Here is a 24144-nt window from a genome sequence, read left to right on the forward strand (position 1 = left end):
CACACACACAGTTCTATATCTCTAGACAGAACCAGATGGACAATGTGCATCCAAGCCTGATATAGTATCTTACTTAACACACACAGTCTCTCTCTCTCCATCTCTCCATCTCTCCATCTCTCCATCTCTCTAACACACACACACACACACACACACACACACACACACACACACACACACACACACACACACACACACACACACACACACACACACACACACACACACACACGCACACGCACACGCACACACACACACCACACACACACACACAAGGTGGTGAGAGCAGGCAACTGCACCTCCTCATCCATCACCCTCAACATAGGGGCCCGCCAGGGCTGTGTTCTGAGTCCCCTCCTCTACTCCCTGTACACACATGACTGTGTGGCTCAGCGGAACAGCAACACAATCATCAAATTTGCTGACGACACAGTAGTGGTGGGCCTGATCTCTGCAAACGACGAGAGGGCCTACCTGGAAGAGGTCAAGGTCCTGGCGGGATGGTGCCAGGAGAACAGCCTCTCCCTGAACGTCAGCAAAACAAAGGAGATTATTGTGGACTTTAGGAGGTCGGGGGTCAGGGACTACAGCCCCCTCAGCATCGACGGGGCACCGGTTGAAAGAGTGAACAGTTTCAAGTACCTCGGAGTCCACATATCCGAGGACTTGACATGGACCACACACATTGACAGTGTTGTGAAGAAGGCACGACAACGCCTCTACTTCCTCAGGCGCCTAAGGAAGTTCCAAGTCAGTCAGAAGATCCTTAAGAACTTCTACTCATGTACAATAGAGAGCATCCTGACTGGCAATATCACCTCCTGGTTTGGGAATAGCACCGCACAAGACCGTAGCAGACTACAGAGAGTGGCACGTTCAGCCGAACGCACAATTGGAGGGGGGCTTCCCACTCTCCAGAACATTTACAACAAGCAGTGCAGAGGTAAGGCTAAGAGAATCATCAAGGACTCCAGCCACCTAAACAACAGCCTCTTTGAACTGCTGCGGTCAGGCAAGCGATACCGGAGTCTCATGGCAAGCACAGAAAGACGCAGAAGAAGCTTCTATCCCCAGGCCATCAGGTTGCTCAACGAACAATAACACTATGCAACAACCATCAAATGCACTCACAACACACACATCCACACGCACACACTCACTTTAAACAAACAACACACTGCAGCACCCACTCTCCACACTTTAGAACACCTAAACACACTTTATATTGATTGGTAAAGGATTTGCACTACAACCCATACCTCAGTACACCTTACTGTAAATTGTACCTAAATTGTACCTCATCCCATTTCTGCTTTGCACTATATAGTATATTGTATATTAGTATATTGCATAGTATATTGTATATTGTATGGTAACTCAGTTACCATACTGCATTGAACATTGTACATATGTATATACTGAACACTGTGTCTACGTACGTGACTTCTATTTTTTACTTCTATTTTTACATGCTATACTATTTTATTTCATACTTATCTTTTGTCTAGCACAGTCTCTGGAGCATAACAGAAAGAAGCATTTTGTATAAAAGTATTCTGTACTTCTGTATGACAACTATTAAAGAAACTTGAAACTTGAACACACACACACACACACACTTTCTCTCTCTCTCACACACACTCTCTGTCTCTCTCCTGCTATCCTCGGACACTGGTCAGCTCTCCATTCCCCGAACCAGACTGCAGACCTTCAGGGACAGAGCTTTCAGTGTGGCAGCTCCCACCCTCTGGAACTCCCTCCCAGCAGAACTCCACAACGCCCCAACTCTGGACTCATTCAAAAAACTCCTCGAAACCCACCTCTTCAACTTGGCCTTTAACCCCTAATTTCTCACTTTGTATGTTGTGTCTGTCCACTAGTATGTTTGTTACTTTTGTTATTTTTTTCCCCTTATGTAAAGCGACCTTGGGTCTTCTGAAAGGCGCTATATAAAACTAAGTTATTCTCTATCTCTCACACACACACACTTTCTCTCTCTCTCTCTCTCCCTCTGTCTCCCTCTCTCTCCCTCTCACACACACTGACTTACAGGCTTCTGGAAGTAGATCTGATAGTCGAATATGGGCAGAGACTTGAGCTTCTCCATGGGAGGAGAGGAAGGATCGACAGGGAAGAGGGGAGTGTTGAGTGATGCTACCGCCCTGCACATAAACACACACAGATATACACACATAAACACACAGATATACACACACACACAGATATACACACATAGAGAGGAGTGGTGAGCATGATGTAGAGATGAGTGTTGACTAGTGTTGATTCATATCTGGTTTGAAACGTATTGACATATTCAAAAACAAAGTGTGTATTTTCTGTGTGTATTCTGTGTGTGTACATAATATGTGTATGTGTGTACATGTGTGTGTGTGTGTGTACCTGACTCGCTCAGGAAAGCATTGGGCCATGTTCCACACCAGAGCACCACCCCAATCATGACCTGCCAAGATCACCTGAGGAATGGACTGGAGAGAGAGAGACACCGAGAGAGACAGAGAGAGATAGAGAAATAGAGACAGAGATATATATATATAGAGAGAGAGACAAAGAGATAGAGAGACACAGAAATATATATATATATATATATATAGAGAGAGAGACAGAGGTAGAGAGAGAAAGAGACAGAAAGACCGAGATAGAGACCGAGAGACAGAGAGAGATGGAGAGATAGAGAGACAGAGATAGAGAGAAATAGAGACCGAGAGAGAGGTAGAGAGACAGAGGTAGAGAGAGAAAGAGACAGAGAGACCGAGATAGAGACCGAGAGACAGAGAGAGATGGAGAGATAGAGACAGAGAGAGGTAGAGAGAAATAGAGACAGAGAGAGGTAGAGAGACAGAGGTAGAGAGAGAAAGAGACAGAGAGACCGAGATAGAGACCGAGAGACAGAGAGAGATGGAGAGATAGAGAGACAGAGAGAGGTAGAGAGAAATAGAGACAGAGAGAGAAAGGGACAGAGATAGAGAGAGATGGAGAGACAGAGAGAGATGGAGAGACAGAGAGAGAGACAGAGAGAGATAAAGAGAAATAGAGAGATATAGAGAGACAGAGACAGAGAGAGAGAGAGAGAGAGAGAGAGAGAGAGAGAGATACTGTATCTATCAACCTCCATTCAGGATCTCCATAAAGAGTAGCAGTTCAGTCCGACTCACCATTCTGTCCAAGAAAGTTATAAGATCCTGAAAAACACAAAACAACATTCATGAATAATGTGTAATGAATTCAATCTTATACAATGGCATGCACATTTCTTGATTCTGATTGGCTGAAACAGTCAAGTTATACGTTGTTATTTATCATAACACACGCTTGTGATCCCAGAACCCGCCCCCACAACTGAATTACAATCACTCCGCCAGTTCGAGTTTTTAGCAACGAAACCAAGATGGCGGACAATAATATTTACGAATGGATGTGTTGATAGCGTCATAACGACTCATTCAAAAACGATTCTGTCACGTGGAACATGTTCGTTTCTTACACAATGTTGGATTATGTAATTGGTTGGTCATGACTCATTGTGGAACAAAATATAAATCGCGGGAAGTCTATAGTTAGATGCCATTCGTCAAAAGGACACCCATTTCACGGTTAATAAAATGTTCAAGCAATCAATCAATCCAATAACACACTCACTTCACTGTTAGACTGCATGCTTTGAAGCAGCTCAGAGGTGCATGCCATCTAAGAATGAAGTGAGCGTGTGTTATTGGAATGATTGATTGAACATTTTATTAATGTCCGCCTTGTTTCTAACTGGTTATGCTTAGGCCCTCTTTCGAAGTCGGTTAAGCTTAGAGTTTATCTTTAGAGCAGGGCGATAGACCACCAGCCCTGATTCCAAACTCTATCTACCATCTCTATTTGAACAACCACATCAAACAAGAGGTGGACGTGGGCAAATACTGCGGCATGGTCATGCTGGACCTACAAAAGGCCTTCGACACTGTCAATCACACCATTCTGATTGACAAGCTAAAAGCAATTGGTTTTGATAGTCTATCAGTGAGCTGGATACAATCCTACCTGGAGGGGAGAGAACAGATGGTGGAGGTAAACGGTACCCTATCCCCCCCCTCACAGTGAGCTGTGGTGTTCCACAAGGAAGCATACTAGGACCGCTACTATTCCTAATTTATGCAAATGACATGTCGTCAGCTTGTGACTGCAACTTGTTCCTGTTTGCGGACGACTCAGCCCTGCTGGTCTCTGACAAGAACAAGTTACAGGTTGAAAAAGCCCTCAGCTCGGAACTAGGCAAAATCTGCATATGGCTCACCGACAACAAACTATCATTACACATGGGCAAAACAGAGTCCATTCTCTTCGGTTCAAATAACAAACTCAGCAAGACCGACGGCTTCTCGGTTACAGTGGGTGACAATATTGTCACAAGGAAAGATGAAATTACCTACCTGGGTTCCATCCTAGAGACTAATCTTTCCTGTGACAAAATGGCATCCAATGTAATAAAAAAAGTCAACCAACGAACTCGATTCTTGTACTGGATCTCCTCTCTGGTAAACAAAAATACCCTGAAGACTCTGGCAGGAGCACTCATTCAAGGGTACTACGACTATGCTTGCACCTCATGGTACCAAAGCACCTCAAAGGCACTAAAAACAAATGACAAACATCTCAAAACAAGCTAGTCAGACTACTGCTTGACCTGACTCCTAGAACCCACCTCACCCCTGCCCACTTTGACAACCTAGGATGGCTTAGAGTAGACAACAGAGTACAGCAACTTGCAATAGGCCTGGTCTACAAGATACACTACACGACCAAGGTACCCATGTACATGTCAAAATACTTCCCAAAGGTCAGTGAATACCACGATCACAACACCAGAGGGAGCTCCACAAATCATGTTAAACCCAGATTCGGCTCAAACAAGGGACTAAACACGTTTTGCAATTATGCCACATCAATGTGGAACGCCCTACCCAAAGCTGTAAAGGAATGTGAATCACTACCCACTTTCAAAAACACTCTCAAAGAACACCTACGGGAGACTGCAATTCGAAACTGGCCCCTACAAATGTCCTAACCCAGTTGTACAGTAAATGACCAAGTATGGCTTTGTCAGTATTCCAATGTACAGTGTACCCCCCCCCCCCACCTCCAATGTACAGCCCCCACCCACCCAACCCCACCCCACCCACCCAACCTCCTCCAATGTACAGTTTCTACGTCAACTGTATATACAATCTTTTTCTGGACACTTTTTGTATCACAAACAGTACTGTATTTGCAAATCTGAAATGTCATAAATGTATAGATGTAGCAATACTGTCTATCTGTATGTCATGTATGTCATATATGTTATGATGAATTGAAAATGGGGGACCCTGATGTAAACAAGATGAAAGTCTTTCTCTGGTCTGCATCCCCTTAACAAATGTATTGAGCTGTACTGTACCCATTCTGCAATCTGTTAATAAACTTTTCAATCAATCAATCAATAGGCCTGATCTAATTTCTATAACACACTCTGACGCGTGATGTAATGCTTAATTAAATAATGCTTGTTTGGGTATGTGTGTGTGTGTGTATGTGTATATGTATGTGTGTGTGTGTCCTACCAGGCAGAGTTGTTGTTGAGAGTATTCCTCTGCATCTGTGGAGAGAAAACACCAAGAGACAATGGCAATTGTCCAAATATGAGACAATTCAAACTGAATTATAAGGAAATTATGTTCACGAGGTACAGGGATGAGGAAGGGATTTGACATTCACGGGTGTTTACATTTTTATTTTATTTCTTTCATGTTTTACATATATCATTTTTGTTTTGCATATATATATATATATATATATATATATATATATATATATATATATATTTATTTGTTTTGTAAGGTTTTAAATTAGTACACTCATTTGAGTAGTGGAAAAGGGGTAGGATTAAAAGTGTATACTTCTTCCTACTCCTTTTCGAACATGTAAATTGAGTTTTGTTTGTTTATTTTTTTACATTGAATTTCTTGAGATCAATGATTTGTTTTGATTTTATATTGTTTGTATTTATTTACATAATAAATAATAAATAAAGATAAAAAAAAAAAAAAAAAAAAAAAGTTATGGAGCTCACCATATGGGACTCTGCACCCTCTAACCAGCCTGGTTATGGAGCTCACGATGTTAGACTCTGCACCCTCTAACCAGCCTGGTTATGGAGCTCACGATGTGGGACTCTGCACCCTCTAACCAGCCTGGTTATGGAGCTCACAATGAGGGACTCTGCACGCTCTAACCAGCCTGGTTATGGAGCTCACGATATGGGACTGCACCCTCTAACCAGCCTGGTTATGGAGCTCACCATATGGGACTCTGCACCCTCTAACCAGCCTGGTTAAAGAGCTCACGATTTCTCAGAAAATGGCTAAATGTCGCTCAATTCAGAAATAGGTCAAAATTGAGATATTGGCCATTTTTAGTCAGTCTCCTTATTTATAAAACTTAATCCGACTTGTAAATATGTTAATTATTGTTAGATAGTCCGGCTGTATTATTTTTGTGTGAAAGAACGGGAGATTATGTTCTCTCCGTCAACATTTTAAGTGTATCTCTCCATTGCGTGAAGGCTGGCTGGCAGTACGCATAGAATAGATTAGGCATAGATTATTGAAATTTGTTTTCTCTAATGAACGCATCTATTTCTATATTTCCTATAGTTTTTCGATCTACTCCATTGCGTTCCGCATATTCGGCTCTCAGACAAACACCTGCTGCTCGCGCTTAACAGAGAATAGAGAGAGGTGCATGTGGAGAGAACTACATGATGGAGGGGTTTGTGTGTGTTTGTGGAGGGTAAATTGGCTCAACAAGATCCTAAAGCGGGCATCCTCCATGTCCGGACTCCCGTCCGGATCCAGACCGAACCACAACTGTCTCTGGACTCTGAGCAAATTATACTTTTCATATGTATTATCTGTATTACCTGCGAGACATCGCCACAATGCAACGAGTCAGAATTCTCCGCTATCTCCTCTGCAAACAGTGCTCTGCATGTCCAACTGCTTCACCGTCTGTGTGTCTGTCTACTCTGCTTGGTCCAATCAAATCCAGCGTTCCATCAGCGTTTTTGTCCCCCACCCACAGTCTGCGAATCAGAGTAGGGCGGGTCTTCACGGAATGCATGTTGTCTTTTTCAAGGGGTCCGAGTCAGAGCGAGTATTGACAGTGCATCTACTACATGGTAGTATAATCTGCAGGTACTGTAGCTATTAGCCTAGTTTAGCCAGCAGGCAGCTAGTAGAAAAATATGGCATGTTCAAAGATGGCCAGTAAAAGAAAAGTCGACGGTGAAAATCAGCAATTCAAAGGTGAATGGACTGAAAGATAGGGATGGGAATCAAATTCCTAATTGGCCGATGCCTGGAACCGTGTGGCTCCTGTGACTTTCGATTCCCTTATCGCTGCCAGGTTTTTCCTACAGTTGCGCAATAAAGTTAGCGTTAGCATGTAGCCAGCTCAGCTGATAGAGTTGTGCCCTTCCTGATGGCTTGTCGTACAGAACTTGTAAGTCGCTTTGGATAAAAGCGTCAGCTAAATGACTAAATGTAAATGTAGTTCTGTTGCATTTCCAATTTATTTATTTCAATTATAAATTGATCAGGTATCGATAAGGGAATCGATAAAGAATCGAATCGATAAGCAGAATCGATAATGGAATCGTATCGATAAAATCCTATCAATTCCCATCCCTACTGAAATATATGCGTTCATCCTCCCTCCAACCAGCACACCAATGTGCCTAATATGCCAAGAAACGGTAGCTGTTGTGAAGAGTGGCAATTTGAAACGCCACTATGAAACAACAGTTATTTGAATGCAACCTTTCCTCAAAATTCAGCGCTAAGAACCACAAAAATAAATGGAATGAAATAGTCATCAAGCTGCAAGTCTATGTCACAACGAGAAAAAGCAACCGAGTCCTCACTCAGAGTGGCATGGGTGTTGGCTAAACAAGAGAAGCCATTCTCTGATGCAGAAATAATAAAATAATGTATGACTGAAGTGACGGAGACCATGTTTGAAGGCAAAAAAAAAGCAAATCCCCCTCAGATAGCACAGCAACCAGAATGACTGAAATACTGGCTGGTGATTTGATTAAAGAGCTTTGTGATGGAATAAGAAATGCACAGTGCATTTCCTTAGCTGTGGATGAGTCCGCTGACACCACTGACAATGCTCAGTTGCTGGTGTGTCTCTCTCTCTCTCCCTCTCTCACCTTCGGGAGCTGAGGTCTCTCCATATCCCTTCATGTCCAGAGCCAACACCCTGAAGCCTGCATTTGCCAGGGCCGGAATCTAGGAGAGAGGAGAGGAGGAACAGATTATACTGTATATTCCAGAATATTTAGGATTCATATCTGGTTTGAAAGGTATTGACATATTCAAAAACAAATTGTGTGTATTTTCTGTGTGTGTGTGTGTGTGTACCTGGTACTTCCAGGAGTACCAGCTCTCAGGGAAGCCGTGACATAACAGAACCGGTGGTCCCGATCCCATCTCCACGTAGTGGGTCTTCACACCCGGCTGGAGACATAGGTACCAGTTAACCAGGTCATTAGTTATTCATTAGTTCATCAGCTGTGTTGGTCGTTATCTTGTTAGTTAACCAGGTCATTAGTTATTCATTAGTTCATTAGTTCAACAGCTGTGTTGGTCGTTATATATCATACTGGTCATCGCGTCTCGCTCCTGCCATTATGAGATAACTCTTATCTCCTAGCACCTACTGTGCTCATGAACAAACAATTTGCACCCATGCACCTGACCAGGCCACACCCCAGCGTCTTCCTATAAGACGCCGGACATGGTCACACTCTACCTTCCTCTTTTTTTTGTTTCCAACATGGACGCTGCAGTGCACTCCATGAACTAGTTGTTATGAAATGCAAAATCCGGGTTTTCGCCGGATTTTGCCAGCCCCTGGAATCTTCTCGGCACATCCTAACAGCGCATCGGGCCTGTCCTGGGGTTTCCTCATCTCGTGACAGCGGATCGAGAGACGTCGCGCGGCGGCTAGCTGTCGGGCTAGGTCGCGCACAGGTAGGGCCTGCGCTGCCAGGCATTAATGCTAGCATTTGTGATACTGCTCGTTGTCCCGTGAGACAGCAGAGTTGTGTATTGGCGCGAGGGGCAGGATATTTGGGAAAACATGGTCGTCATGACTCTGTTTTGGGTGTTTTCCCAGCTATCCTAGTGCGCACGGCTAATGCTAATGCTACAATGCTGGGTCTCCGTTCTTGTTCCCCGCCGAGGGCCGTCTTTACTAAAAGGTCTTCCCCCCTTTTTTTTTATTGATCTTTTTCCCCCTCCTTTTTCCTCCGATTTTCTCCCATCCCAATGTTAGTTGTTAAGCCAATTCCCAATCCCCTTCCTGGTCGCTGCGCACTTACCCCGGAGGCTATCACATGCTTCCTCCGACACACGTCTAGCCAATCAACCGCTTCTTTTCACCTGGCAGCGCGGACTCTCACTGAGAGGGTGTAACGTGTGGAAGGATCATACTACCCCCCTTAGATCCTATCCGCGCTGAGCAGGCGCCCCGACCGAACTGTAGGAGTCGCTGTTTACAACGACCCGGACCCACCCCGGCAGCTTTCCCACCCTCTAATACAGCCAATTGTATTAGTGTGAACGGCCAGCCAAGCTGGTGACAACGCCGGAGCTGTGAGCTGGATTCGAACAGGCGAATCCAGCGTCTCCGGTGTTGGTGACGAACGCAATCTCCGCTACGCCACCTGACAGCCCGGTCTTCCATCCTCTTAACCATTCATGCTGACGGTCGATCGGTGTCTAATGTTGGGAGTTTTGACGGGGGCTTGTTTACCATTTTCATGGGTGGATGGGCTGAGGCCTAGGGCTGGTGTGCCTTTTTTTTTAATTTTTTTGGTCTTTTTCCCCCCTCCATTTTCCTCCGATTTTCTCCCATCCCAATGTTAGTCGTATGCCAATTCCCAGTCCCTTCCTGGTCGCTGCGCACTTACCCCCCACAGTCAGATCATCTGGGAGAGTGGAGGCTACCACGTGCTTCCTCCGACACACGTCCAGCCAATCACCGCTTCTTTTCACCTGGCAGCGCGGATTCTCATCGAGAGGGCGTAGCGTGTGGGAGGACCACACTATCCCCCTCGAGTCCTATCCGCGCTTAGCAGGCGCCCCGACCGAATTGTAGGAGTCGCTGTTTACAACGACCGGACCCACCCCGCCAGCTTCTCCCACCCTCTAATACAGCCAATTGTATTAGTGCAGACGGCCAGCCAAGCTGGTGACAACCCCGGAGCTGTGAGCTGGATTCGAACAGGCGAATCCAGCTCACAGCTCCGGGGCTGGTGACGAACGCAATCTCCGCTCGGCCACCTAACCGCCGGGCTGGTGTGCTTTTTGTGAATCTATGAATTGTGTGCGGGACTGGTGTTTTTCTCTGGTCTGCATCCCCTTAACATTTGTGTGTATGGACTAGCCCATTCTGCAGTGTGTTAGTGGAGTTTTCGTTCATTTATTCATTTATCCCTTCATGGGTGCACACCACAGTGGAGGTTGCTGCATTCCTACTAGTGAGGCAGTGCTTCACTAGTAGTAGTCTTTTGTCTTCAGCCACCACTGGTGCTCCGTGCTTGTGAAGCAGGTGGCATCAGTCCTTTGCCTCTGACATGGTGGAACGGTGTCCCGCCCGGACGACGCCATGAGGCGAGTCGGCCCGGCAGGTGGCTAGTGGGCTGTTAAAGCCTATACCGCCCCGGTATAGAATTAGCAGCGACTAGCAACATTGTTCGAATTGCTGTTTTTTCTGTCAAAAATGATGTCGGGTGGTGGGGCCTTAGGGCCAGCCGACGTTGAAACATCACGCAAGGTTGAGGTTATTCGCTTTTGACCTAGCCGCAAGCTATAACCGCAGGGAGGGCTAGGATGCTGTCAACGCTTGTTTACAGACATCTTGGTTGGATCAGTCTCCCCTTGAGGAGGAGAGAAGTTTTTTCCCTCCTCAGGGCTCCCCTCTCCGCAGAGGGACTTTGGTCTTTGGGCAGAAGCGCGGGCGGTATTTTACCTAGGCCCCACACCGCCTCACACCGCGCAGCCAGAGGTGAGGGCGCAGCCTCGCCAGCGGCTGTGGCGAGGCCCCCAACCAGCGGCCATGTTTCCCCCGCCTTAGGTACCCTGGACACAAAGACAACAGGTGATCTCAAGGCCGACAGCCTTGGCGGCCGAGGGATCGGCTACATTAGATGAGCACGCCCTAAAAAACCGTTGCCGTCTAGCTGAAGACCGGCAGTGGTCAGGCAGGCACGTGTGATTTGGGTGGTAGTAATATCACTGCAGGGCTACGGTGTGTAGGAACCCACCCTATCGGGCAGTGTGGGGACCTCACGCCTTGCATGTCTAGCTGTAGAACAGTTCCTCAGCAATCCATGCCGGGGAGGTGTTCAGTGGGGGAGCTTTTGTCACCCAGTGTGACGTCAGCTTCCCCCGTATCAAACCGTCCCTTTCTGTCGGGGGCCCCCCTTGGGTGCGATTGCCTTGTTGGTAGTGTCAGGGTCCGATATCCCGACTCCACGAGACCCCTGCTCGCGCAGTTGGCGGGTCCAGGGTTGGCAACGCACAGCGGGTGGGACCGAGCCGCCTATCTACGGTTCCTGGCGGACCAGTGTCAAGTGGCGGCGGGTGCGCTTGGGATTATCATCACATAATGGCTACAGCAGTGCCATATGTCGAGGTGGATGGAGAGAACGCTGAGGCGGGGGCTTGTGTTGCAGTTTGTGCTACCCCACCCTCCGTTTTCAGGTTTGCTACAGTCCCTATTGTCAGGGTCAACAGCGGTGACAGCTCTGGCTGACAAGATCCAATCTCTGTTGGCGAAGCAAGCCATCGTCGTGGTCCCAAAGGAGGACGCGATGCGTGGCGTTTCCTCCCGGTATTCTCTGGTGCCCGAGAAATCGGGGGGGGGGTGTCAGACCCATACTGGACCTATCCCATGGAAGGTTCAGAATGTTGACAGTCTCCCACCTGTTAGACGCTGTCAGGTGGGGGACTGGTTCACCTCCATAGACCTGTAGGATGCGTATTCGCATCCCGATCTTCCATCCTAGGGCTTACCTACACTTCCTTTGCAGGGCTTAGCGTACAGGTACCAGAGGCTGCCGTTCAGCTATTCTCTGGCTCCCCGCATCTTCACCAAGTGCGTGTAGACTGCACTGGGGCCTCTGCGTCGTCGGGGGTTACGAATTGTATTCTGCCCTGGACGACGTTCTGGTCCTAGGCCGGTCAGGGTAGATCGCCAGGTCTCATACCAGGCAGGTGATGTCTCACCAGCCTGGGTTTTGCTGTAGACTGGAAGTAGAGTTAGCTCCTCTTCCCAATCAACGGGTGGAGTACTTGGGCTTTTTCTAAGCTCAAGGTCTATATGGGCGGTCCTCTCGGAGCGGCGGCAAGTGGTTGGGTTCTTGGCGCGCTCGGGAGGTTCCGTCCTAGGACGGTTACGGCGCTGTCCGTGATGCGCCTGCTGCTGGGGTCCCTCTTGGCCTCCTCTTCATGAGGAGGATGCAGAGGTGGTTTTTTCCAGTAGGGAAATGGACCCGGTGTGAGACATATGGAAGCGGCTGAAGGTTCCCATGTCAGTACTGGGGGACCTAGTCTTCTGGGGAGGGTCTGGTGCCCTCACCTGCGGGGTCCCCGTGGGCAGCAGGCTGTCACACGTCACGGTCTTCACCAACGCCTCCCTCATGGGATGGGGGGGGACGTGTCGAGCCAACGCAGTAGGGGGCAGCTGCCATGCTGCCCGGTCTGCGCTACATTCAATGTGTTGGAATTGAAGGCAGTCCTTCTGGTCCTCAAACGGCTTGACCACCTTGTGGTGGGCAAGCATGTTTTGGTCGGGACGGACAACACGACGTCAGCGTCGTATATTGTCAGACAGGGTGGAGTGCGCTCCCCCCGTCTGCACCGGGCGGCGGTCGGGCTCTGGCTATGGGCGTTCTCCATCTGCTCTGCCTGAGGGCTCTCCACATCCCCGGCATGGTGAATGTGGGTGCAGGTGTGATGTCGCGGGGCGGTCCTCACCCTGACGAGTGGGGATTACGTCCAGACATAGTCGGGCAGGTCTGGGACCGATTCCGTGGCCGTCCGGGATTCTGTACGCTTTCCCCCTCTTACACCTGATAGCTCAGCTATTGGGGCGGGTACGTCGGGAGCGCGGGACTTCGTCCTGGTCGCGCCGGGATGGGGCTCAGCTGTGTGGTCCCCGGCCCTGATTCAGCTCTTGGTGGCCCCGCCGTGGCCTGTTCACTGCGGGCCCTCTCTCAGGCACGCAGAACTCTGTTCTGCCTCCTGTTCTGGGGCAGCCTCTAGGCTTGGCTGCTGACAGTGTGAATCTGGTGGGGATGCGCCTTGACTATTCTGTGGTTAACGCTATCCGGTACGCGTGCGCTCCGTCCTCTACCGCGGCTTACGCTGGGGGGTGGCTTATGGTCGAGTGTGGGGGCGGAACATTGTTCAGCCACCTTCTCGTGGAACATTCCTGTTTGGCGCTCTGCGTCTCAAGCCTGTGGAACGTTCTCTGTCTCCGAGTGGGACCTCCAACTGGTCCTGGGCCGGTTGTCGGAGGCCCCGTTTGAGCCTCTTGAGCAGGCGCCATTGGATCTGCTGTCTTGAAGACCGCGTTCTTTTTGACCATCACCTCCGCTGAACGCGTGGGTGAGCCGTGTGCTCCCTCGGTGCGGCCTGAGCGCCTGTCTATTCGGCCGATAGCGGTGCCACTCTGAGGCCTAATCCAGTCTTCGTGCCAAAGAATATCCGGAGCTCTTTCGGGATATTGTGGTTCAGGCATTCGTCCATTCAACTGTTTGTTTGTTACGGTGGCCCTTGTACGGGTGAGGCGCGTTGGCTGGACAGGTCCCCCCTTGGGCTGCTGCCCTGTTAGGGGGGGCCTCGTGGAGGACATCTGTGCTGCGGCCTCCTGGTTCTCCCCGGGTCCCTTCGTTACGTATTCCCTCGTGGACATGACTGGGGGTTCTGTCTCCCAGGCGGTTCTGAGGTCTGGGACCACTCCTGCGTCCCGCCTTCGGTGGGCTAGCAGGGGTGTGTAGGTGTGTGCCACGGGGTGATGTGTCACACGTGGTCTCGCCTGTGCTGTGCGTTTTTCAGGGGTCTCTGGTTCCACCTTTTTCGCACTTGGTGGAGTTGACTGCCTCCCCCCCTTCGTTAGGACGGGCGGGTGGACGGGACTCCCCTCCTCCCTGATAGTGGGTGTAACTGACCGCCAAGGGTCAAGATGCCCATCATCTTTATTATCAGTAAGCTTTAATTTACATTGGTCTAGATGATCAACTTTTCTTTATTAGCTCAGAATATTAAGCTTTCTATTTAAGAAACCCTGGGTTAATATTTCAGTTGCCGCTTGTGCATTTTCCTTTAGTGTCCACATGGGGGCAGAGCTCGTCTTTTCTATAGTATAAAGGTCACAGCATCCTGTTTGTTCAAAAGGAGACCTGTAACTAATACAGGATGTAACCCAGAGACAACGTCGGAGCAGACAGCGAACTATATAGAGTACAAGGACCTTACTTCAGTAATTAACACCCCTTGGTAAAGCGGAATAAGGTATGTTGAACTAGGGCTGGGCGATATGACCAAAAACGTTATTGCGATAAAATTATAAAATTATTTTCATATAATTCGATATCGATAATTATCGTCGATATAATGTCTGTCAAGTTTAATTAACTTCTTATGCTGCTGCGAATGTCTCAAGTCGAGTTGATGTCGTCATCAGTCCGCGCACATTAGCAGTTAGCCGACAAGCGGAGTATCTCATGACAATAAATATGACACTAAAATACTCTCTTCCGCCACAATATATTGAAACGAACTGTATACCCCACACTACTATAAACGTGGCCTCAGAATTAAAAACACACACATACTCGGCACGTAAATATATAAAACATCGCCGTGCAAGCTAATTAGCCTAGCAAGCCTGTAGTATCTAAGCGGTGTATTCCATGACAATGTGCTAAATATGACACGAAAATACTCTCTTCCGCCACAATATATTGAAACGACGTCCACTGTATACCCCCACTACTATAAACGTGGCCTCAGAATTCACGCCACACACACTCGGCACGTAAATATATAAAACATCGCAGTGCAAGCTAATTAGCCTAGCAAGCCTTGTTGTTGAGTGAGTCCTACCTCCTTCCGGGTGTACTTCGCTCTCGGCCATCTCCTTCACTGATTGGTTGTTAGCTGTTGTGCGCAAGCACGTCATCACGTAACGTTGGTTGTTGTTAGTGAGTGTGCTGAGCCGAGGCTGAACGGAGCCAAGCTTGGAAAATCGATATATCGAAACTTTGCGACCACGTTTCACGTTTATTTCGAGGAAATAATTTATCGCGATAGTTATCGTTATCGTTTTATCGCCCAGCCCTATGTTGAACACAAAAATGTATTATTATTATTGAAGATGTCTATATTTTGCGTGTTGTAGACATGTAAAGTGGTGCACCGACTGATTCGGTTCTAATCAAGAGCACCTGCTGCCGAACAAGTAACGTTACTTATTATTATTAGTTTCCCTAAATGCCCTTTTATTATGGAAGACGAGTTCACCCTTGATATCATTAAATTCAAATGTTTGTTTGAACGCATTATGTGCTTTGTTGTGGTTCTGTGAGCAATATAACTAATTGTGTATGTTTGTGTTTTTACTGTCATAGTTTTCACGGTGCAAACGGGGCAAACGGTGCAACCGTCACAACCTGTACAACCACGGTGCAACGACGACTGCAAAAGAAAAGCTACAGTGCTGCTATGCTAAAATGCAAAAGAAAAGAGAAAATGAATAAAAGCACCTGTACAAAACATAACCGCATCTTTATTTCATCACGATGCTGGGGGGGCAGTTACAGTGGGGCTTACGGGCCCTCAGGGGGTACACTTGTCGGGTCACGCGTCTGCTCTGCCCCATATCTCATAATGGCAGGAGCGAGACGCGATGACCAGTATGATATATAACGAAAGCTTATCCTATAACCTAGTTATATGAATACTGGCAGAGCGTCTCGCTCTCAGCGCCCTGAGGTCCCTTGGTTGGGTTTTCAATAGGGATGCCCCGATCACGTTTTTTGCCACCGATACCGATCACCGATCGTCGTGAGCCATATCGGCCGATACCGATACCGATAGTTTTTGATTAAAAAGAAATTAAAAATTATTTTATATAAAAAATTTTTTTTTATAAAATATATTATATAATTAGACTTGTACTTGTATTATCTGCGAGACATCGCCACCACGCAACAAGTCAAAATGCTCGCTATCTGCAAACAGCTCCACTGTCTGTGTGTACTCTAGTAGCCTCCAGCTCCAAAAAGGATTCTCCGGAGCTGCACCTGGACCCTATACTCGAGTAGCCTCGAGCTACGGCAAGGATTCTCCGGAGCTGCAGATGGACCCTATTGATATAATGTTACTGTGCTTTGGTCATATCACATTCAGCAAGCCCTCAGCTCGAATACGCATTGAATCAATGTTATAAGACATTGATATCAAGAGCTATCTGTAGCTACTGCTAGCCGGCTAGATGACGTTAAGACAGAACTTTTTAGTTCAATGGGACATTTCGTTTTGAACAGTGAACTAACATCAGCTAACGCAAGCTAACGCAAGCTAACGGAGGTATCAACATGGACTAATAGACTTGCTGGAGCATTTGTTGATATCAGGAGCTATCAGTAGCTAGCCGGCTAAATACCGTTAGACAATGCCTACTAAAAGTGAATAGTTGACTGGGTAATTTTGTTTAAACAGTAACGATAGCTAGGTAGCTAACGTTACCTCAGGTCGAATGCACTATAGACTCGAGCAGAGGAGCCGCCTCTCAGTCCTCTGTGTTTACAAACTGTACACGGGTGCGGGCGGGGCTATGGAGGAGGAGCAGCGGCAGTTTGCAGGTCCGACTCCTGTGTGTCTGAGACAGACAGCGAGTGAGATCTTCGCTTGATCGGTTTCCGATCGGTGAATATGACTCATTATCGGAATTCACAGAGCGCATATTTATACTGATTATCGGCCGATAACGATCGGTGGCCGATCGATCGGGGCATCCCTAGTTTTCAATGTTGGAAACTTTTTTTCCCGAGGAAGGTAGAGTGTGACCATGTCCGACGTCTTATAGGAGTACGCTGGGGCGTGGCCTGGTCAGGTGCATGGGTGCAGATTGTTTGTTCATGAGCACAGTAGGTGCTAGGAGATAAGAGTTCTCATAATGGCAGGAGTGAGACGCTCTGCCAGTATTCATATAACTAGGTTATAGGATAACCTTTCGTTATCTTGTCAGTTAACCAGGTCATTAGTTATTCATTAGTTCATCAGCTGTGTTGCTCGTTATCTTGTCAGTTAACCAGGTCATTAGTTCAACAGCTGTGTTGGTCGTTATCTTGTCAGTTAACCAGGTCATTAGTTCAACAGCTGTGTTGGTCGTTATCTTGTCAGTTAACCAGGTCATTAGTTATTAATTAGTTCATCAGCTGTGTTGGTCGTTACCTTAATGGTGACATATCCATGTGAGACCTCGTCAGGGTGACAGGCCACTGGGAGACTGTCAGCTGTGACCGCCTGGAACACACACACACACGCTCAATCAACAAATTACTCCGTCACTCACTCACTCAGTCAGTCAGTCAGTCAGTCAGTCAGTCAGTCAGTCAGTCAGTCAGTCAGTCAGTCAGTCAGTCAGTCAGTCAGTCAGTCAGTCAGTCAGTCAGTCAGTCAGTCAGTCAGTCAGTCAGTCACTCAGTCAGTCACTCATACCGTGGTTCCAGTGAGGTCAGCCAGCTCGATGAAAGCTACAGTCAGGTCTTTCACCAGAATGGCCTTCATCCCTGCCCACTCTGCTGTCCGCACGCCCTCCTCGTCCACATCCAACCACAGGGCCTGAAACAAAGAGTGGCAGGTCCACCAACCAATTAGAGAGACTGAAATACAGGGGTCCCTTATTATGTGAACGTTGTTAGTAATGTGTGTGTGCGTGTGCGTGTGTGCGCTCTACCTGTGCAGGTGTGACCCCCAGGCGCTGCAGGGCGCAGCTGAACATGGCGGGCTCGGGGACCCTGTGACCCGTCCGACAGGACTGGAGGACCAGGTCAAAATGGCCGCCGAGCAGGGAGAGCAGGCGGGAGGAGCCGTCTCCGGCGGCGATGTCGTCCACCCAGTGATTGGCCAGAACGGCTGTCTGTAATCCTGATGGGCAGAGATGGAGTGCGGAGGTCAGCGTGGACAGAAAATAGACCAGGAGGAGGAGAGTTATGTGACCTTTCTAAGACCCGCCTGCTGAGGGGTTTTACTTTTCACCCTCCTCGCAGGACCGTCCCTAAATACACTCTAAGCCTTCACAAAATGAATGTGGACCGTCCCGCATTTACCATCTTTGTTTTTATTTATAATTGTTTAAATAAGAGATAGATCACAGTGGAACCTCACTCCCCAGGTCTATAGATCACAGTAGAACCTCACTCCCCAGGTCTATAGATCACAGTAGAACCTCACTCCCCATGTCTATAGATCACAGTGGAACCTCACTCTCCAGGGCCCTCATTTATCAACAATTCTTAGAAAATGTTCTATTTTCGTACTTAAGCACAGAATTTAGAATGTGTGTATGCACAGAAATATTGGGATTTATCAACCGTGCGTACACGGGTCCTACGCTCCTCCGTGTTGATAAATACCAATTGTTCTTACCGTCAATGCTCGTGCATGATTATTCATATATGGTCATGAAACACCCCCCATGGGATGTGAAATAATGGACTGAACCGAGCGAACTCTGAGAAACTCCACGAGCGAGATTGTTCACGGAGGCGCTGCCGAACCAAGAACATACAACCCGTGTTATGGGATAAATAAAAGGCTGGCGGACTTGTACATGGTGATGTCAGATATCAACGACTCCCTAAGACCATTGCTGCAATTCTGCCTGGACAGCTCAAAATACTAATAAAGACTGTTCGTTAACCACTGTTTGGCGTTGGTGTGTCATTATAACCATGCTGGAATATGAATGCCTTTATTTGTTTTGTTCGATTGGCTACCGGGTATAATATGATTTGTACTAGAGGCATACAATCTATTTTGTTGTCGGTATTAGGTAGCCTATATGAATTACATATAATAGCAGCCATAGCCTACATTATGCAACAGTAACTTGCGCATATATAATATATCATATCATATCCCTATAGGCTATGTCTCCCAGGAATCGTGGGGCTCTGGGGAATAAATGTTGGGAACCCCTGCTATAGCCATTATCCTTTATAATGTTATAGGCTATTTTATTTACAGTTTACTCTATCAGCCTACCCAGCATGTAGTTGTTAGAACTCAACTCGTTATTGTTTTGCGCATGGATTGCAGAAGTGCGGGAATGTTTTGATTTATGTTTGGAAGGCTTTGACATTGTGGGACGGGGTGGGTGGAGTTTCGAAGTTATGTAAGCAGAATACAAGTCATATCACCCACACGATATATGCTACCTGTATCCTCCAGAGCATGTATGCTTTTCATTAATTTAAGACACATTTATTGCAAGGGTTTTGTATACACATAAACTCAACAAATAACCTCTGTTCTCGTTGCAATGCGTTTTTAATTCTTTCTTATACAGTAGGAAGGGGGAAGAACACTATATTGTGCATGTTCATATGACTTGTATTCTGCTTACACCTTCGGGGTTCCACTTGTTTCGTTTAACGTTATGGCAAAGCCTTTTGAATGTGGTCGGGCGTTCCCGTGTTTCTGCGGTCTGTGCGCAAAATAATAACGAGTTGAGTTAAGCGGAGCACAGTCAGTACACCCCGTATATTGCGATAACGCTATATATAAACCATGCTGCATTCATTCAGAGAGAAAGACCTATTATTCCAAATGCTATTTAAATGGTTTTGACCATAATTACACTACTGTTGCTATTTTACAATGAACTATAATGAATTACGGGCCATACAGAACACGCCAGTGTTGAAACTAATGCACAGAAGCTTATTTCCGCGTTGCAATATTCAATATTCTACCACCGGGCGCCAGGTTCGCATGCTCCGAGCTGTGCGTAGATATACGCACAAAGTCAAGCACAAATACAATTTGATAAGTCCCACACTTTGCTTAGAAATGATCGTACGCACGGGTTACGTGCGTATAAAGAACTTGAACTTGAACTTGGGTTACGCACATATCTGTGCGTACGCAACGTTGATAAATGAGGGCCCAGGTCTATAGATCACAGTGGAACCTCACTCCCCAGGTCTATAGATCACAGGTGGAACCTCACTCCCCAGGTCTATAGATCACAGGTGGAACCTCACTCTCCAGGTCTATAGATCACAGTGGAACCTCACTCCCCAGGTCTATAGATCACAGGTGGAACCTCACTCTCCAGGTCTATAGATCACAGGTGGAACCTCACTCCCCAGGTCTATAGATCACAGGTGGAACCTCACTCTCCAGGTCTATAGATCACAGGTGGAACCTCACTCCCCAGGTCTATACTGTAGATCACAGTGGAACCTCACTCCCCAGGTATATACTGTAGATCACAGTGGAACCTCACTCCCCAGGTCTATAGATCACAGTAGAACCTCAACCTCAGGTCTATAGATCACAGTAGAACCTCACTCCCCAGGTCTAGAGATCACATTAGAACCACAGTGGAACCTCACTCCCCATATCTATAAATCACAGGTGGAACCTCACTCTCCAGGTCTATAGATCACAGTGGAACCTCACTCCCCAGGTCTATACTGTAGATCACAGTGGAACCTCACTCCCCAGGTCTATAGATCACAGTAGAACCTCAACCCCCAGGTCTATAGATCACAGGTGGAACCTCACTCCCCAGGTCTATACTGTAGAACCTCACTCCCCAGGTCTAGAGATCACAGGTGGAACCTCACTCCCCAGGTCTAGAGATCACAGTAGAACCACAGTGGAACCTCACTCCCCAGATCTATAAATCACAGTGGAACCTCACTCCCCAGGTCTATAGATCACAGTAGAACCTTACTCCCCAGATCTATAAATCACAGTGGAACCGCACTCCCCAGGTCTATAGATCACAGTAGAACCTCACTCCCCACATCTATAAATCACAGGTGGAACCTCACTCCCCAGGTCTATAGATCACAGTAGAACCTCAACCCCAGGTCTATAGATCACAGTAGAACCTCAACCCCAGGTCTAGAGATCACAGTAGAACCACAGTGGAACCTCACTCCCCAGGGCCCTCATTTATCAACTTGACGTACGCACAGATATGTGCTTAAGCCGTGCGTACGATAATTTCTAAGCAAAGTGTGGGATTTATCTATTTGAACTTGTGCTTGACTTTGTGCGTATATTTAAGCACAGGTCGGACCATGCGTAGGTGGCGCCGGTGGTAGAATATTTTCACAGCGCGGAAATAAGCACCGACTGTGCTCTGCGTAACTCAACTCGTTATTATTTTGCGCATATATTGCAGAAATACAGGAACGTTTTGATTATATTTAAAAGGCTTTGCCATTGTTAAACGTAATAAGTGGAACCCCGAAGCTGTAAGCAGAATACAAGTCATATGAACACCCACGATATAAAAACGCATTGCAATTAGAACAGACAGAGGTTATTTGTTGAGTGTATGTGTATACAAAACCCTTGCAATAAATGTGTCTTATGAATGAAAAGCATACATGCTCTGGACACAGAGCATATATCGTGTGGGTGATATTACAGAATTTCACTTATTTAGTTTTACAATGTCAAAGCCTAAATCAAAACGTTCCCGTATTTCTGCAATCTATGCGCAAAATAATAACGAGTTGAGTTCTAACAAAGAACGTATTACATGCTGGTATGCTGATAGAGTAAACTATGATATGAATATGAATATGATATGATCATATAAATACTGGTCCGTCCGCGAGGATATCGAGGACTCGGATAGCCATTAAGCCATTTGAGAATATAGGCGGCCTATAGTCTATACATATTATTTAATGTTTTCATAAGCGTAAAGATACAACAGCTAGATTAATGATCAAGTTAGTTTACTGTATGCAGGCTTCGCAGGGCTGTGTGTTATATATGCGCAAGTTACTGTTGCATAATGTAGGCTGGCTGCTATTATATGTAATTCATAGGCTACCTAATACCAACAACAAAATGGATTGTATCATATGCCTCTACACACATTATATCATGTACATCATATTATATCCGGTTGAGAGAGTCAACAGCTTTAAGTACCTCGGAGCCTACATATCCGAGGACTTGACATGGACCACACACATTGACAGTGTTGTGAAGAAGGCACGACAACGCCTCTACTTCCTCAGGCGCCTAAGGAAGTTCCAAGTCAGTCAGAAGATCCTTAAGAACTTCTACTCATGTACAATAGAGAGCATCCTGACTGGCAACATCACCTCCTGGTTTGGGAATAGCACTGCACAAGACCGAAGCAGACTACAAAGAGTGACACGTTCAGCCGAACGCACAATTGGAGGGGGGCTCCCCACCCTCCAGAACATTTACAACAAGCGTTGCAGGGGCAAGGCTAAGAGAATCATTAAAGACTCCAGTCACCCGAACAACTGCCTCTTTGAACTGCTGCGGTCAGGCAAGCGATACCGGAGTCTCAAGGCGAGCACAGAAAGACTCAGAAGAAGCTTCTATCCCCAGGCCATCAGGCTGCTAAACGAACAATGAACACTACACAACAACAACCATCAAACGCACATAGCACACACATCCACACGCACACACTCACTTTAAACAAACACACTGTGTAGCACCCACTCCACACACTTTATAGCACACACCCACTTTAAACAAACACACTGTAGCACCCACTCCCCACACTTTATATTTATTGATGAAGGATTGCACTACAACTCGTACACCTTACTGTAAATTGTACCTAAATTGTACCTCATCCCATTTCTGCTTTGCACTATATAGTATTGTATATTATATGGTAACTCAGTTACGTCTATTCTGCATCGAACATTGTACATATGTCTATACTGAACACTGTGACCTCATTTTCTACTTCTAAATTACATGCTATACTATGTTATTTGATACTATCTTGTCTAGCACAGTCTCTGGAGCATAACAGTAAGAAGCATTTTGTATGAAAGTATTCTGTACTTCTGTATGACAACTATTAAAGAAACTTGAACTTGAAGTTGGGAAACTTGAATCTTGGTTCGGCAGCGCCTCTGTGAACAATCTCGCAGTCTCATTCAGGCCTAATTGTATTTAATTCAATTGTAATGTTATTACTGGGGTATCTAAAACATCACAATGTAGATCAGGGTGATCCACTGAAGCCATAATGACTCTGATCAGAACCACGGGCTCATGACGAGCGCACACAATAGGCATTGTAGAGCGCAGAGTTGGCGTGCTGAAATTGATTTAATTTCAGTCATTACAGTGCTTAATGTCGGGTCATCTCTTGTCATTTATTTCTGTCAATGTGCTGGTTCTGTAGCAGGACTGGGTCAGTCAACATCCTTGGCTCCCGGCGCACCGAAGATTATACGTTCAAGTTCGGTTGGACCTCTGTGATCAATCTCGCTTCTAGTGAAGTCTCTCAGAGTTTGCTTGGGTTAGTCCACTTTTCCACATTTCATGGGGGTGTTTCATTACCGTATATGGTTAATCGGGGCGGTTCTGGTATGCAAATACGTGAAAGTGTGCACGAGCCTCGGCGTAGGACCAAGGTGATATTTATCATGACAGGTGTGCGTAGGACCTGTGTACGCACGTGTGATGCATCCGTTTTTTTTTGTGCGTGCACACATTCTAAATTCTGTGCTTAAGTATGGAAATAGAACATTTTCTACGTCACGTTGATGAATGAGGGCCCAGGTCTATAAATCACAGGTGGAATCTCAGGTCTAGAGATCACAGTGGAACCTCACTCCCCAGGTCTATAAATCACAGTGGAACCTCACTCCCCAGGTCTAGAGATCACAGTAGAACCACAGTATAACCTCACTCCCCAGGTCTAGAGATCACATTAGAACATCACTCCCCAAGTCTAGAGATCACAGTGGAACCTCACTACCCAGGT

The 24144-nt window shown here is 46.7% G+C and overlaps 1 protein-coding gene across 1 annotated transcript in view; it reads right to left on the reverse strand.

Annotated features, from left to right (window-relative positions):
• ephx2 (epoxide hydrolase 2, cytoplasmic) overlaps window positions 1–24144 on the reverse strand; it is a gene marked incomplete at its 5' end in the record, with an annotated part of 62596 nt that overhangs the window by 16403 nt on the left and 22049 nt on the right. Inside the window, 9 exons of the mRNA XM_084333432.1 lie at window positions 2051–2162; window positions 2401–2486; window positions 3174–3200; window positions 5607–5641; window positions 8258–8336; window positions 8469–8564; window positions 17577–17648; window positions 17844–17966; window positions 18082–18272. Of these exons, the coding sequence (XP_084189558.1) occupies window positions 2051–2162; window positions 2401–2486; window positions 3174–3200; window positions 5607–5641; window positions 8258–8336; window positions 8469–8564; window positions 17577–17648; window positions 17844–17966; window positions 18082–18272 (821 nt within the window). The remainder of the gene's footprint in view (window positions 1–2050; window positions 2163–2400; window positions 2487–3173; window positions 3201–5606; window positions 5642–8257; window positions 8337–8468; window positions 8565–17576; window positions 17649–17843; window positions 17967–18081; window positions 18273–24144) is intronic.

Source organism: Notolepis coatsorum (genome assembly GCF_963971535.1).
Source record: "Notolepis coatsorum genome assembly, chromosome: 1".
Taxonomy (NCBI): domain Eukaryota; kingdom Metazoa; phylum Chordata; class Actinopteri; order Aulopiformes; family Paralepididae; genus Notolepis; species Notolepis coatsorum.